The sequence below is a fragment of the Bicyclus anynana genome, chromosome Z (assembly GCF_947172395.1).
Source record: "Bicyclus anynana chromosome Z, ilBicAnyn1.1, whole genome shotgun sequence".
In the NCBI taxonomy this organism is placed as follows: domain Eukaryota; kingdom Metazoa; phylum Arthropoda; class Insecta; order Lepidoptera; family Nymphalidae; genus Bicyclus; species Bicyclus anynana.
Window position 1 is genome coordinate 8038460 of NC_069110.1, and position 14725 is coordinate 8053184.

General features: G+C 39.3%; 2 protein-coding genes across 2 annotated transcripts in view; both read left to right on the forward strand.

Annotated features, from left to right (window-relative positions):
- Positions 1-530: 530 nt before the first annotated feature.
- On the forward strand, positions 531-4485 carry LOC112057010 (uncharacterized protein K02A2.6-like). The gene is made up of 3 exons (XM_052890741.1): positions 531-2187; positions 2720-3563; positions 3711-4485. The coding sequence occupies exons 1-3, from the start codon at positions 531-533 to the stop codon at positions 4483-4485; spliced, it is 3276 nt and encodes a 1091-aa protein (XP_052746701.1).
- A 6551-nt stretch (positions 4486-11036) lies between these two features.
- Positions 11037-14725, forward strand: part of LOC112050910 (epithelial discoidin domain-containing receptor 1-like) — a gene marked incomplete in the record, with an annotated part of 206879 nt that continues 203190 nt past the window's right edge. Inside the window, 1 exon segment of the mRNA XM_052890627.1 lies at positions 11037-11219.

Genomic DNA, 14725 nt, shown 5'->3' on the forward strand with positions numbered 1-14725 from the left:
ATAACTTCCTACAACCTCATAAATTTTACCTCTTTATAAAATTAGGATAGATTGTCTATACACAAGAATTTGGCGTGAGTAAGAAAATATAAAAAGAAAATCATATTCCTTGAAAAAAAATCATAAAAGCTTGCGTTCTAATAGCTATGGGAGCCGTGATAGCCCAGTGGATATGAACTCCGCCTCCGATTTCTGAGAGTCTGGGTTCGAATCCGTTCCGGGGCATGCTCCTCCAACTTTTCAGCTGTGTGCATTTTAAGAAATTAAAGAAAGTTTGTTAGTGTCGTACGGTTATATAAATGTATTTCCAAGGAAACAAAAACTCCGTGGTTTAATTTATAATTTACCATTCTGTGGTGTATTTTATTATTAATATTGGAAGGTAGTACAATAAAAGTCAGTATTGAATCAGCTAACGTGTGTTTCACTACATGGTGACAGCGGTGGGATTTATTTAATATAAAAGGCAAATAAGTTATAGTGTAAAGGTGTAAAATATCTTTAAAAGTAATAAATATACGAATCCCAGTATGGAACACGCAAGACCTCCGGCAGAATTGACAGTAGAAGGTGGCCCGGCCGCGCGAGCTGACGCGTGGCGTACGTGGCGAAGACTGTTTCTCGTGTTTCTAAAAGCATCCGGAGTGGCGAAGGAGCCTGCTGACGTTCAGGCTAGCCTGCTGATCAATCTCATAGGCCCGGCGGGGTACGATGTGTACACTACGTTTAGTTATGTCAAAGACGAAAAAGAAGACGACATTGAGTGCTTATTGAAAAAATTCGATGAACATTTTGGTACGAAGCCGAATGTAACATTAGCGAGATTTAAGTTTTTCACACGAAACCAAGACACGTCAGAAACAATCGATCAGTACGTGACGTCACTGAGGCTACTCAGTCAACATTGTGAGTTCATGCAGCTGAGAGATAGTTTAATACGAGATCGAATCGTCTGTGGCATATCTAATACCACGGTACGTGACCGGCTGTTGCGCACGGATGATTTGACCTTGGCTAAAGCCGTACAGATATGTGAGGCCGCTGAGATGTCCAAGGAAGAGGGTCGGCTCATCGAGGGTTCGACTGCCGAATCGTCCGTGGACGCGATTTGGAAGGAATCTGTTCGAGGTGGCGGTTCGCGAGGTCGAGGCGGCGGCAGGCGAGCGCTGCGCGGGCGCGGCGCGCGGTACGGCGCCAGGCCGGCCGGCTGCGCCGCGTGCGGGAGCTCGCGCTGCGCGGGAGACGTCGAGTGTCCAGCGCGAAATGCTACCTGTTTTGTGTGTGAACGTGTGGGCCATTTTCATAAATCGAAAAAGTGTTCAAGTCGTAAAGTGTTCGATGTAAATGTTGATAGCTCTGATGAAGAAGTGTTTTACATTAATATTATAAGCGAGGTTGCAAAGAACAGTTCGTGTAAGGAATGGTTTGAAACCTTTGTATGTAATGGTAAGCGAATTCAATTTAAATTGGACACCGGTTCTATGCTAAATGTTATAGCGAAAAGTGATTTTTTGAAGCTAGGATTTTCTTTAAAAATGTTAAAACCGTTCATAAAACGCGTACAATCTTTTACGGGCAATGATATACCGATATTAGGTGCTGGTGATTTGACATTGTCACACGAGAGTAAGCTGTATGATTTAACATTCGTTGTAGCTGATTTTAATTGTCAAAATATTCTTGGATTAAAAGGTTGCATCGCTTTGCACCTTATTAACAGAGTGAACGCGGTGTGTGTGTACGATAAATACAAAAGTAGATACCCAGAACTATTTAATGGTTTAGGAAAATTGCCTGGCCGTTATACTATTTCTATAAATGACAATATTGAACCGGTCATATGTCCGCCGCGTAAGATTCCTCTCGGGCTTCGCGATAAATTATATTCAGAGTTATGCAGATTGGAAAACATGGGTGTCATAAGAAAAGTGACCCACCCGACCGACTGGGTGAACGCCATAGTTGTAGTTGCTAAAAAGAACGGCGACATTCGATTGTGCTTAGATCCGCGACCTTTGAACCGTGCTATTCGTCGGGCGCATTATAGTTTACCGACGGTAACCGAGGTAGCTGTCAAGTTGCGCGACGCGAAATATTTCAGCGTTTTAGATGCGACGTCATCGTTCTGGATGATCGAATTGGATGATGCGAGTGCTGACCTTTGTACCTTCGGAACACCATCGCACGGTCGGTACCAATTTCTACGTCTACCGTTTGGAATTAACTGTGCATCGGAAGTTTTTCATGCGAAAATAAGACAGTATTTGGAAGATCTAGACGGCACCGACTCCTTTATTGATGATATTATAGTTTGGGGGCGTACGAGAGAAGAGCACGATATGAGACTTGAACGTTTATTGCAGCGATCAAACGAAATCGGTATAAAATATAATTATAATAAATGCAAGTTTTGTGTTCGCGAAATAGTGTTTTTAGGTCATAAATTTAATTGTAACGGAATGCAGCCTGATGATACTAAAATCAAAGCTATAATAAGCATGCCTGACCCGAGCGATAGGAAAGCTTTAGAAAGGTTTCTCGGGATGGTGAATTATTTATCAAAATTTATTCCGAACTATTCAGAATCCGTTGCAGTGTTAAGAGGTTTATTAAAAAAGGATACGGAGTGGGTATGGTATCCTAAGCACTCCGAAGCAATCGAAAACTTAAAAAAGAAATTGTCGTCAGCTCCCGCTATGATATTCGCTGGAGTTGCCAGTGGTGGTGTCCGTGGATGCGAGCGCGCACGCGGTCGGCGCCGTGCTGCTGCAGGCGGGCCGGCCCGTGGAGTTCGCGTCGCTCACGCTCACCGACACGCAGGTGCGCTATGCGCAGATAGAAAAAGAGATGCTCGCGATCGTGTTTGCCGTCGAACGATTTCGCCAGTATTTATTTGGCAGACAAGATATAGTCGTGCAGTCGGATCATAAACCTTTAGAGGCTTTGTGCAACAAACCGTTGGCGTCGGTGCCTTGTCGCTTACAGCGTATGATGATGCGCATACAGGGCTACGATTTGAAAATCGTATACACGCCCGGCAAATTTATGTACATAGCCGACACGCTGTCGAGGGCGGCGTTGCCGGAGTTGTTGACCGATCGACTGAGCACAGATGTTGAATCGCAGACGTGTTTTCTCATAGAAAACGCACACTTTAGTAATGAAAAATTAGAACTCATAAAAAAGCATATTGTGGGCGATGCCGAAAGTACATCCCTAATTTCATATATTATTAACGGTTGGCCGAAACATAAGAAAAATATAAATGATATTCTTCAACTATTTTGGCAACATAGAAATCTTTTGCAGTACGCGGACGGCTTGATTTTTAAAGACGATGTTCTATACATACCGAAAAGCTTACGTAAGTTAATGTTGGACAGAGTGCACGAGGGACATTTAGGTATAGACCGCTGCAAGCGGCGGGCACGAGACGTGATGTTCTGGCCCGGCATGTCGCGCGACGTGGAGCGGGTCGTGCGGGGCTGTGCGGCGTGCGCGCAGCACGCGCCCCGGCCGCGCCCCGCGCCGCTGCGTCCACATTACGTGCCGGACATACCATGGCAAAAATTAGGCTCTGACATTTTTGAATATAAGAAAAAGTACTATATTATATTAGTCGATTATTTTTCGAATTACGTAGAAGTCGGAGCGATAAAAAATTTAAATAGTTCGTCAATTATAAAATTTTTAAAAGAGCAATTTTCTAGGCACGGCATTCCTTTGGAACTGATCTCTGATAACGCGACTGTTTATAGCTCACGCGAGTTTAAGAACTTCATGTGCGAGTGGGAAGTGCGTCACGTGACGTCGTCACCCCACTATCCGCAGTCGAACGGAAAAAGTGAACGCACAGTACAAACCGTAAAGCAGCTACTTAAAAAATGTATCGATTCCGGACAAGATTTTTATATTAGTCTACTTAACTATAGGACTACGCCGAGAGATGGGATAGACTCTCCGGCGCAGATTTTGATGGGTCGACGACTTAATACAAAATTACCAATTAATCAGAAATTATTGCGGGAAAATGTTAATAACGTTGCTAATCATAAATCAGTTTTGAATCGACAAGAGGAGATGAAAAGGCGTTTCGATAAGCGCGCGAATCCGCTTAGGGATTTGGCAGTCGGAGAGAAGGTTACCCTTGCGGACGGCACCGGTCGCAAGCCGGTCTCGGTAGTGGCGCGCGCGCCGGAGCCGCGCTCCTACCTCGTGCGCGACCACCGCGGGAAAGTGTGCAGGCGAACGAGGAGACACTTGATAGCTCGTACGGCTCCGGCCAGTAATGACAATGTCACGTCACAGGCATCTAGTACTTACGGTGACGCAGTGACAGATGATGAGGATGATAACAATGATGTTGAATTTCATTCACCTCAAAAGATCACTAGCGGTAGTCCCATACCCGGTAAAGATGTCGATCAAACGACAAAAAGAAAAGCAAAAATGGTAGCTAAGGAAAAAATCAAAAATCTTAACTAAGATGATTTAGTCTTTTATCTCATATTGATTTTTATTAATCTTCCATAAAGTTGTGTAAGAAAATGTGTGTTTATTACATAAGTTAAGTTTATAAATAAAAAAAAAAAAAAAAAAAAAAATAAAAAAAATAAAAAAAAAAAATAATAAATAAATAAAAAAATAAAAAAAAAAAATTGTTGTAAAAGAATAGTAATGTATTAAACTAACCACCTAAATCTTGTGTGCTACTTTATATACATTGTTTTATTGTGTAACTAACCGTTTGTTATATTAGACTGATAAGTAAAAAGCTTGTTTTTGTAAGAAGAGAGATGTGGTGTATTTTATTATTAATATTGGAAGGTAGTACAATAAAAGTCAGTATTGAATCAGCTAACGTGTGTTTCACTACACATTCTGTTTAAAAAGTACAAGTTCTTCGGAAAATAATTGAATCATATTATACACTATTGAAACAAAAGCCAGGCGTAAAATTTAACAATTGGCGTCATGTTTTAATGAGCTCTTTTAACCACTGTCGATATTTTTACAATGAATTCGTTACTTGCATCAATTAGCGCTGTAATAGCCCAGTGGGTATGTATGACCTCTGCCTCCGATTCCGGAGGGTGTGGGTTCGAATGCGGTCCGGGGCATGCACCTCCAACTTTTCTGTTGTGTGCGTTTTAAGAAATTAAATATCACGTGTCTCAAACGGTGAAGGAAAAACATCGTGAGGAAACCTGCATACCAGAGGATTTTCTCTGCGTGTGTAAAGTCTGCCAATCCGCAATGGGTCAGCGTGGTGGACTATTGGCCTAACCCCTCTTATTCTGAGAGGAGACTCGAGCTCAGCAGTGAGCCGAATATGAGTTTATAATGATGATCAATTAGCGAAAATTTCTTGCATCAATTAAATACCTTATTAATTTAAACCAATGTTTTTCGTTCAAAAAAGTAGTTGCTTTAATAATGTTGTATTAAACGAAACCAACTTAAATATTATTAAAGACTTAACGGACGCCCGTGACTTTGTCCTGTATTATGGCGATTCAAATGACTCGATGACTGACCAGAAATCTCACTAAAACAGAGCGGAGACACCTGCGTCCTATTGGGACGTAAAAAGATCTCGAATACAGGCACTTTCACATCCCGACGCGCTCGTCGTTTCACTCAAAAGTGTCCACAAGGGTGGGAGGAGGTGCGCATATCGACGCCTTGTACCACCTTCTAACTTCTGCGGAGAGGGTCAGCATCAAACGCCCACTTGCTCTGCTGCACCGATGGCTCCTTTAAGCCGAGAACAGTCTCAAATAAAAAAAAACACCCAACTTCCAACACAAAAATTAACCAAAACAAAAAAGCATAAAATAACATCGTACCTAGGTGCTACCTTCTGATCAGCTTGAAGGCGGTGCCAAGCCAGAGGCTTTAAGTAAAACACGGCACTCGATTAGCACCGCCTTCAAACTGATCAGAAGGTAGCACATAGGCACGATGTTATTTTTTGCTTTTTAGTTTAGGTTAATTTTGTGTTGGAAGTCGGTTTAATTTTTTTAATAAATTTTTTATTTTTTCATTTTTAGTGTTAGCATACGAGTAGGTACCTACTGAGTGTAAACAAAAGTTAATAAGCAATTAGCTGAAACGTTATTTTCTTATGATTATATAGTACCCAGTCCTACAATCCCAATTTTGAAAATACTGCCGTAAACTCATGTACAAAAATTCACTCCCCTTTATTTTTTTGGATATCCATATGTAATATGAATATCCAAAAAAACGTGAAAGATATCATAACCAATTATGAGGAGTTTTCTTAACTGTCCTCCGTCTTCATCACCAGATCCTTAATGTAGTCACAACCCATATCGATGTAAAGTTCTCATTAATACAAATTTATCAAGTCCAAACAGAAGTTAGCTACTTTGAACCGTCGATGAGTTTCTTCAATTGACCGGCATCTTCATCAACAGACCCTTAATATAGTCTCGACCCATCTAGGTGGAAAGTTCCCATCAATACTAATTTATCAATTCCAAACACAAGGTAGCTACTGTAAACCATCGTGGAGTTCCCATAACTGTCATTCGTCTTCATTATCAGATCCCTAATACAGTCACAACTCATCTAGGTGGAAAGTTTTCATCAATACAAATTTATTAAGTCCAAACACAAGGTAGTTACTGTGAACCGCCGTGGAGTTCCCTTAACTGTCCTTAGTCTTCATCAGTCACAGCCCATCTAGGTGGAATGTTCTAATCAATACAAATTAATCAAGCCCAAACACAAGGTAACTGCTGTAAATCGTTGTCAAGTTCCATCGTCTGTGTTTTGGCTCCATCATCAGACGAACTTCAGACCTTTATAAATTTGTAGTGGTTTAAAATACCTATTGTATAAACTAACAAACACAGTAGCTGTCTCTACGATTTTCGAAAGTTTACCTCGATATCTCCAGGATGAGATCCTGATATAAAAAAATGGGACCACCCTATTTTATTACCAATTTCAAAATCGGTCCACAAATGGCCGAAATATCACTGGACATACATAAAAAAGCCCTTCTCCTTTTCCTAGCTTTTTTTGGAAGTCGGTTAAAAAGGAGGCAATATGAGACCATTCTTCTTCGCTGTCGAGTTTGTACTTGACTACGCTCGACAGCAAAAAATAACAATGCGTCATGGCGCCGTTTTCGCCTCCGCTCTAGGTGGGGCCGGAGGCCTTCCGGAGACTCGAGGTCTTCATTCCATCTTTGGACCAAGACCCCATTTCCGAGGGTTCTTATGCGGCTTACTACCCCAGACTCTGATCGTTCACCTTGAACGATCAAGTTTGACCAAAAACGGTACACCGGAACGAGAATTTCAGCCTGTAGGTCCCAAGGCTTCCTGTAGGAGAGTTACCCACCAGGAGAGATGAAACCGTCCACGACACGTACACGGATAGCACGCGCGGCGATGACCCTCTGTGGTCTCCGTAGAAGGGACAAATTCTGCATGTACCCAAATAGGGGCACCGTATATTGCCTACTCCTGACGATAACCACGTATAAGCGCCTTCGGACGAGCCTAGGACCCAGCAGCTCGAAGTCCATCTGCCATTCAGGATGAGACCCAGATATTTCAAGCGGGCTTTCGGCTCCACTCTTACACCGTAGGCACCTCAGGAACCCTACGTAGACCGTGAATTAGCCTCGGTTTCGGAAGCACCTTCTAGGCAAGCGCACCTTAGGCAACATCTACACTTACCAACAGGTGAGATCGTAGTCGCGAGCTTATTCAATATAAAAAAAAGCTGAGATCCTGAGCCCCAACATTTAGATCCTCCTCACCACCAAGGACGTTCTCACCGTGGCCAGCTGTGACGTCTCTCCCTAGGAATACTTCATAACTCCTGGTCTAATTAATGTGATTCCCATATTTTACATTGATTTATTGAAATCGTTGAAACAATTACATATTTCAAAATGACTTTTATATTTTAAGTTTTTGCACACACTTCGCTGGTAATACGGATTATATAGTGTATTATAGAGTAGCTACCTGCAACACATTAGGTAGTAAATTATTAAGTAACTTTCTTTGTTTTACATCTAACCTATTAGTTTAATTACAAAAAATTGATAGGTTAGATGCGAAGTATCACGATAAACATCCTCAAACTTGTTTTATATCAATGGCGAATTTAATATTAATTGGCGAATTTAATATTAATTGATAATTTTTTTATTAAAATCACTTTATTGATTAAGGCGTACAAACCATTTCACTTTAGTAATAAATACCATCATGCGGGATTCCCGTGGAGCAGGCAGAGACCAGGTGCTTCCAACAATCCTTGTTCGTCGGTTTAGGGTACTCCTGACCTGACCTTTATTGGAAATGTCCTTTATTTGGTCTAGGAACGTTCGCCTTAGTCTTTCCAATCTAACATTTCCATTTACACTCGCCTCGAAAATCTCACTTTCGCATTTTTTATTTAAGTATGTATGCATGTAAGTATAGATATTATATAAATGATCTAAAATTCAAATTCAAATAAAAAGTATTTTTAAGACCATGATAAAGTAATTAACTTAGCTGAGCTTTAACAAATTGCCACTTTTTTCATGAAGCCATCAAGTCCCTGATCTCGACAAACCGTTTAACACAAATCGATATCACTTAGCCTTAGATTAATGAAGGAATTAAAGTTAACACTTTAACGCCTTCATTAATCTAAGCTACTAATTGGTGGTATTCTGTTGGAAGTTATAATAGAAACCGGGCTTTTGTGAGATTTTTTGCTTGAAAGTATAAAATTCTATTTGATTTAAAAGGTTTAACTCGGAAAACACGTCACAAAATTTATATACAATTTCACAGATACAAATTTCAAATTAAATTCTGTAAGTGGTTTTGTTTTGAATTGGATTTTCCGTATTTTTATTTTGTCTGAATAAATTATTCTATATTTTGTATAATAATTCGTATTTATGATTTGTATGATCCTATCAAACATTATAATTTTATTAATAATATGTCTAAATAAATATTAACCTTTCGTATCTATACCAAGGAATATTCAATGCAACGTGAATTTTCAGTCTTGGGCAAGAGTAAGAAAATGTTATTATTATTTCTTTTTTGTAAATTATTATTCAACAGATACCATTATTAAAAAATATCGCTGGAAACATACATATTTTAAGAGAAACAAATATATGAAACATTTTTTTTGCGTAAAATATAATAAAGATGGGTTCTTTTGCTCTTTTAGGACACGGTGGCAAAACTTGTAACAACATCTAACTTAACCGTAAGTTTTTTGATAAGTCGGTATTTAAACGATGGGGTGGTGTGGGCGTTTGTAGATGGTAGGGGTGTAGGGGGTTTCAATTTAGTGAAGTGACACTCATAAAATATCGATAACATTTTTTTTATTAAAATGTAAATAATTGAAGTAGTTTTTTATGCGTAGGTACTGCACTATAATATATATTATACAGTAAATGCTCTATAATAATTTTTTTTTTAGAAATTTTTAATAGTATTTTGTATTTTATTAACATTGTTAAAAATTAATAAATGAGAGACTGAAAATGTCGAATAATAGAAATATGTAACAAATAAGTAAATAAAACCCTAAACTTATGGTTATACTTACTTTAAACTTGAATTCTTTTATTTGGCGGTCGGTTAAAAAACTCAATATTTCAATTAAAGTTTTTTTAACTATAAGAATTTTAGAAAACTGAAATGATTCCTAATTAAAATTAAATTATTTAGTTATGAATAATTATGGTAGTTCCATTATGTTCTTTGTGCTTCAGAATCAGCTTGATAGATAAATTTCGTACACAAAAATTATGTATGTGGCAATTACTACAAATAAACTCTTTATTTGTTTTCGTTCGTCGTTTTGAATTCCTACGTTTATCTTCTGCTAATATGGACCAGCACGTGTCTTGTGAACAGCTTGACACTCAAATAATTCAAAGAATTCAAAGCAATCTGGAAAGCCGATCTAGTAGGCTAATTGGTAGCAAACTACAATAGATGTAGCAAAATAGTTAGTAGTAAATGTAATGGAATTACCAACTTGAAACAAATTGGAAGCTGACAACTCAAAAAACCACATGATCGTAATTACCGAGAGCTGCATTCACAATCTTGAAGAAGCTTCTAGAATTAATTGTCATGAGAAATACATTTTATGATCTACCTACAAGCCCTAAGCAAAAGTTGACTTAGCGAAAAAGGTTCTGAGGTTATTAGATTGTCCAGTGATGCTGTCACTTACTACAGCTTTTTATTATCTAACTAGATAATAAATTGTTGCAATATGTGTAATTCGAAATCGTGATGGAAAATCTAGTTGCTAAATTACCAAGGCTGGTCAACAGCTAAATTAGATGACGCTAAATTAGAAGACCTGCGATTGGAATGTCGAAATCTACCCAGACAATAAATTGTAGCAATATGTGTAATTGGAAATCATGATGGAAAATCTAGTTGCTAAATTACCGAGGCTGGTCAACGGCTTCATTAGATAAAGCTAAATTAGAAGATCTGCGATTGGAATGTCGGCGACAGTCACTGTATTTTCTTACACAGTTAAACTCTACTTCAACACTACTTTTTTCGAGATTTGAAGCATGTTGCTTATTTCCAAGAATTCCTGCAATGCATGTTGATTGATTACCTTTAGCACTGGAATATGATTGCTAACTATACGTCACAAAGAAAGTCTCAGCAGGCGATGGAGCGTGCAATGGTTAGAGTTTCTTTACGTGATCGAATAAGAAACAAGGAGTAGAACTAAAGATGTTGGAATAGCGTCCCTGCACCGTCGGTAGGACGGTAAGGGTCATGATTATGTGGACAATGGTAAAAATGCCATACCAATAAACCCCAAATATTTATAATATTTTAGGTGTTGAAAAATATTTAAATTATTTTCGATATCGATAAAAAACATTATATACATCCCGAAGAAGCAACAGGGTGTTGGACGCCTGCGCGCCCCTACCCGGAGGGTATAAATACCCCGGCAGGACCGTTTGGACCTCAAATCCACGCCTGACTCCAACTCAAGAGGAGTTCCTCCGAAAACAAGGGCGGTTCGCGTTGTGGATAGTGACGTGGTAATGAGCATGGTCTCTGAAAAAACTTTTTTCAAAGACTGAGTGCTGTGGTTCGGTGAAAATGACTTAAAGGATTATGTACACTGTGGGTGCCTGTTTATGTGAGAAGTGGTGAAGTTAACAGGTAAGTTTTAATATAACGGAGCATTTATGGAGATAATTATGAGCCACCGAGCCGCGGAAGTGTTTAGCACCTTTCGAAAATTTTCTTAAAATTGTATTTTCTGCGAAAATTAATTTTGGACGCGTTTAAAATTTTTTATTGGTATAATTTAAGCAATTTGTGTGTGTGATGCGAAATTTCTTTATAAATTTTACCTGTGCTTTTCATCACCATTGACATTTTATATCTACTGTGTTAGAATTTTCATTCGGCTTGTCCGTGCGAAAAAAACTCATAATATTAAAATTGGTGGCTGTTTTTATCTCGTTATTTGTTCCTTATATAAACCCAAACAGATATAGGACACAAAAAGCTGTAGCTGCTGGTTCGCCGAGACTTCCACAACAAGATGACAGATTTCAAAGGTATTTATCAAGCAATTTAGCAATTTAGCCGTCTCCGGGAGCTGTCAACGTTATTTCCGGCAACTTGGACTACGGACGTCTGTATTTTTTATACTTCCTCCACCACACATATAGCTAGGTAGATCGGCGGCGAGTAACCACGGAGTTGACGGAGCGCTCTTTTTCCCTCTTCATTTAATACCTGATTAGGGTAAGAACGCGAGAGCTGTGCATTGACCTATGTGCTTTGTGGCAGTTTTTTTGGCTATAAGTAGGTATAATATTACAAACAAGACTTGCGATTTACGATGAGGAATATTCTGGAGGAATAATAAAGAAACAGATTCTTGATATAATATCAACCTTAATAACACTCACGTGTAATTTATCGCAGTAACATTGCGTACCGTCAAGTTAAGCTGCTTTCCGAAACTTTAGACACATCTGTAGAAATTACTTGAAATGGTCGGAAACAATTCTGCAATAATTACCTGTTATAGAGGTATTTAGTTAAATATGCGAAATATGCGACATAAATTTAAACTTTTATCTTTCATTGCAACCGATTGATCCAAATTGAATTTTATACAAAAGTTAAGTAAAACAAAACTAAAAAGGAAAACAATAAATCGCGTCAAGCTCTACCTCTACCCTACCACTGCCCTACCTACCCTGCCTGCGCTACACCTACTCTAGTCTGCAATAACCCTACCCTACCCCTACTCTACCCCTGCCCTACCCCTACCCTACCCCTCCCCTACATTTAACCTGATATTTTACAATTACACAATATTGCCCTAACATTATACAGTTCTGCATTAATTACCTGTTATAAAGGTATTTATTTAAATATGCGAGTTAAGCGACATAAATTTAAGCTTTTATTTATCTTGCATTGCAACTGATTGAACCAAAATATTTAATTGTATTTAAAAGTTTCGACTTTACTATTTTAAAAACTAGTAAAAAGTAAATAGGTAAATCGTGTCGACCCCTACCCCCGTCTACCCCTACTCCTGTCCTACCCCTACCCCTCCCCTACCCCTACCCTACCTCTACCCCTGCCCTACCCCAACCCCTGCCCTACCCCTACCCCTGCCCTACCCCTACCCCCCCTACCCCTGCCATACCCCTACTCCTGCTCTACCCCTACCCCTACTCTACCCCTACCCCTGCCTTACCCCTACCCCTGCCTTACCCCTACCCCTGCCCTACCCCTACCCTTACCCCTACCCTTATCCCTGCCCTACCCCTGCCATACCCCTACCCCTGCTCTACCCCTACCCCTGCCCTACCCCTACCCTTGCCTTACCCCTACCCCTGCCCTACCCCTTCCCTAACCCCAGCCCTACCCCTGCCATTCCCCTACCCCTGCCCTACCACTGCCCTACCCCTACCCCTGCCCTACCCCTGTCCTACCCCTACCCTATCCCCTACCCCTACCCTACCCCATACTCCTGATCTACCCCTACCCTACCCCATACTCCTGATCTACCCCTACCCTACCCCATACTCCTGATCTACCCCTACCCCTGCCCTACCCCTACCCTTGCCCTACCCCTACGCCTGCCCCTACCCCTACCCCTGCCCCTACCCTACCTCTGCCCAACCCCTACCCCTGACCTACCTAAACTCCCCTACAACCTCACACCTCATAGCCTAGTAAGCTATAAGCTATCGGCGACGAACAGAAACTAAGGCCGCTAATAAAAAGATGACAAACTCTTAAACTCATGATTTTCATATTTTCTGTATTATAAAAATAATTGAAAAATATACTGTTCTGTTGTTGTGGCATAGTTTTATTATTTTAAAAATTGATAGTTCATCTCTAGTTTTTTGGTAATTTAATTAAATGCTAGAGTTATATAGTCAGTTTTAATACTCTTTTATCTTAAAAAAGAATCTATACTGAATATTAATTAATCGTATTAGCAATACAAATATTCTGAACACTAAGTAAGCAGGAACATATACAAAACGTGCAAACAGTTCACACTAATAAATTACATGCGGTATTAAACGTTAATTATAACAGCCTTACAGCACGCGAAAGTTTATAAAGCGTATGTAGATCACTTTATCGGTAGTTATAAAAGTCTGCAAATCACGCGATAATAATAAAACTTTTGTAATCATGTGCGCTTTACAGTTGATTTATAATTGACTAGAAACACTAGAACTAGAACCTTTGTTAGCCAGAAATACAGATTGTTTGTCAGCCCATGCATTGGTAAATATAGTAGTTAATTATGGTGTATGGACCGTGGTGACGAAGGTTGCAGATTTTAAGGATCCAGTTCCTTAGTTGTATTAACATAAACGTGATTGCGTAGTCCACGAAGAACCCTGATAATTTCGAAGAAATGAGCGTACATACACATCCACACATACAAACACACATACGAGTATATATACACGTACGTACATACATACATACGGTTGAAAAACATCACCCTCCTTCTGACGTAGTCGTGTAAAAATATACTTACATTATTTAAACCATTAAAACTCGTTTATATTTTACAGGCAATAATAATTTCACCGCACAAAAATGTGCCTAACTAACACTAAAACAGCCTAAAAATAATCAACTTAAAAGCGTCGAATTTTCAATCACTTTGAATGTTCGATACCTCAGTTCGCTTACCCATTGTCATGGAAATTGACTTTGAAAAGGATGGGGCTGGTCAAACAACAATGTCCTCTAAACTAAGCCCTGAACAAAATTACTAACCAAATCTGCCTGGATCCTGAATTGTCACCTTTTGTGTAACAGACTTTCTTGTTTGATAGCAATTAAGGACTTTGTCACGAAGCTTAGCTATACACATTAACATAGATATAGGAAGTTCATGTTTCAGCTTACGCGTAACAATGTAATCAAATAGTAAGTTATGAAATGATTGCATTATATAGGCTACTAAAATATGAGTACATTTTATAAAACGAATGAATCAGTTTTATAACAGGGACACAAGTATTTTGATATCAAGTTATGCACCGTTTATCTCCTCCTAACTCCTACTACTCCTAATTCTATTTTATCTAAATCTCTCTTGCAAAAAGTGACTAAGTATGTACCTACGTAATATAAAAAAAAACAGTACTGCTCTAACTGTA

Coding starts and splice junctions, on each gene's coding strand:
- LOC112057010 (XM_052890741.1), top strand. CDS start 531: ATGGAACACGCAAGACCTCCGGCAGAATTGACAGTAGAAGGTGGCCCG. Junction 2,188..2,719: donor CTTCGGAACACCATCGCACG/GTCGGTACCAAT, acceptor TGGAGTTGCCAG/TGGTGGTGTCCGTGGATGCG. Junction 3,564..3,710: donor TACGTGCCGGACATACCATG/GCAAAAATTAGG, acceptor GCAATTTTCTAG/GCACGGCATTCCTTTGGAAC.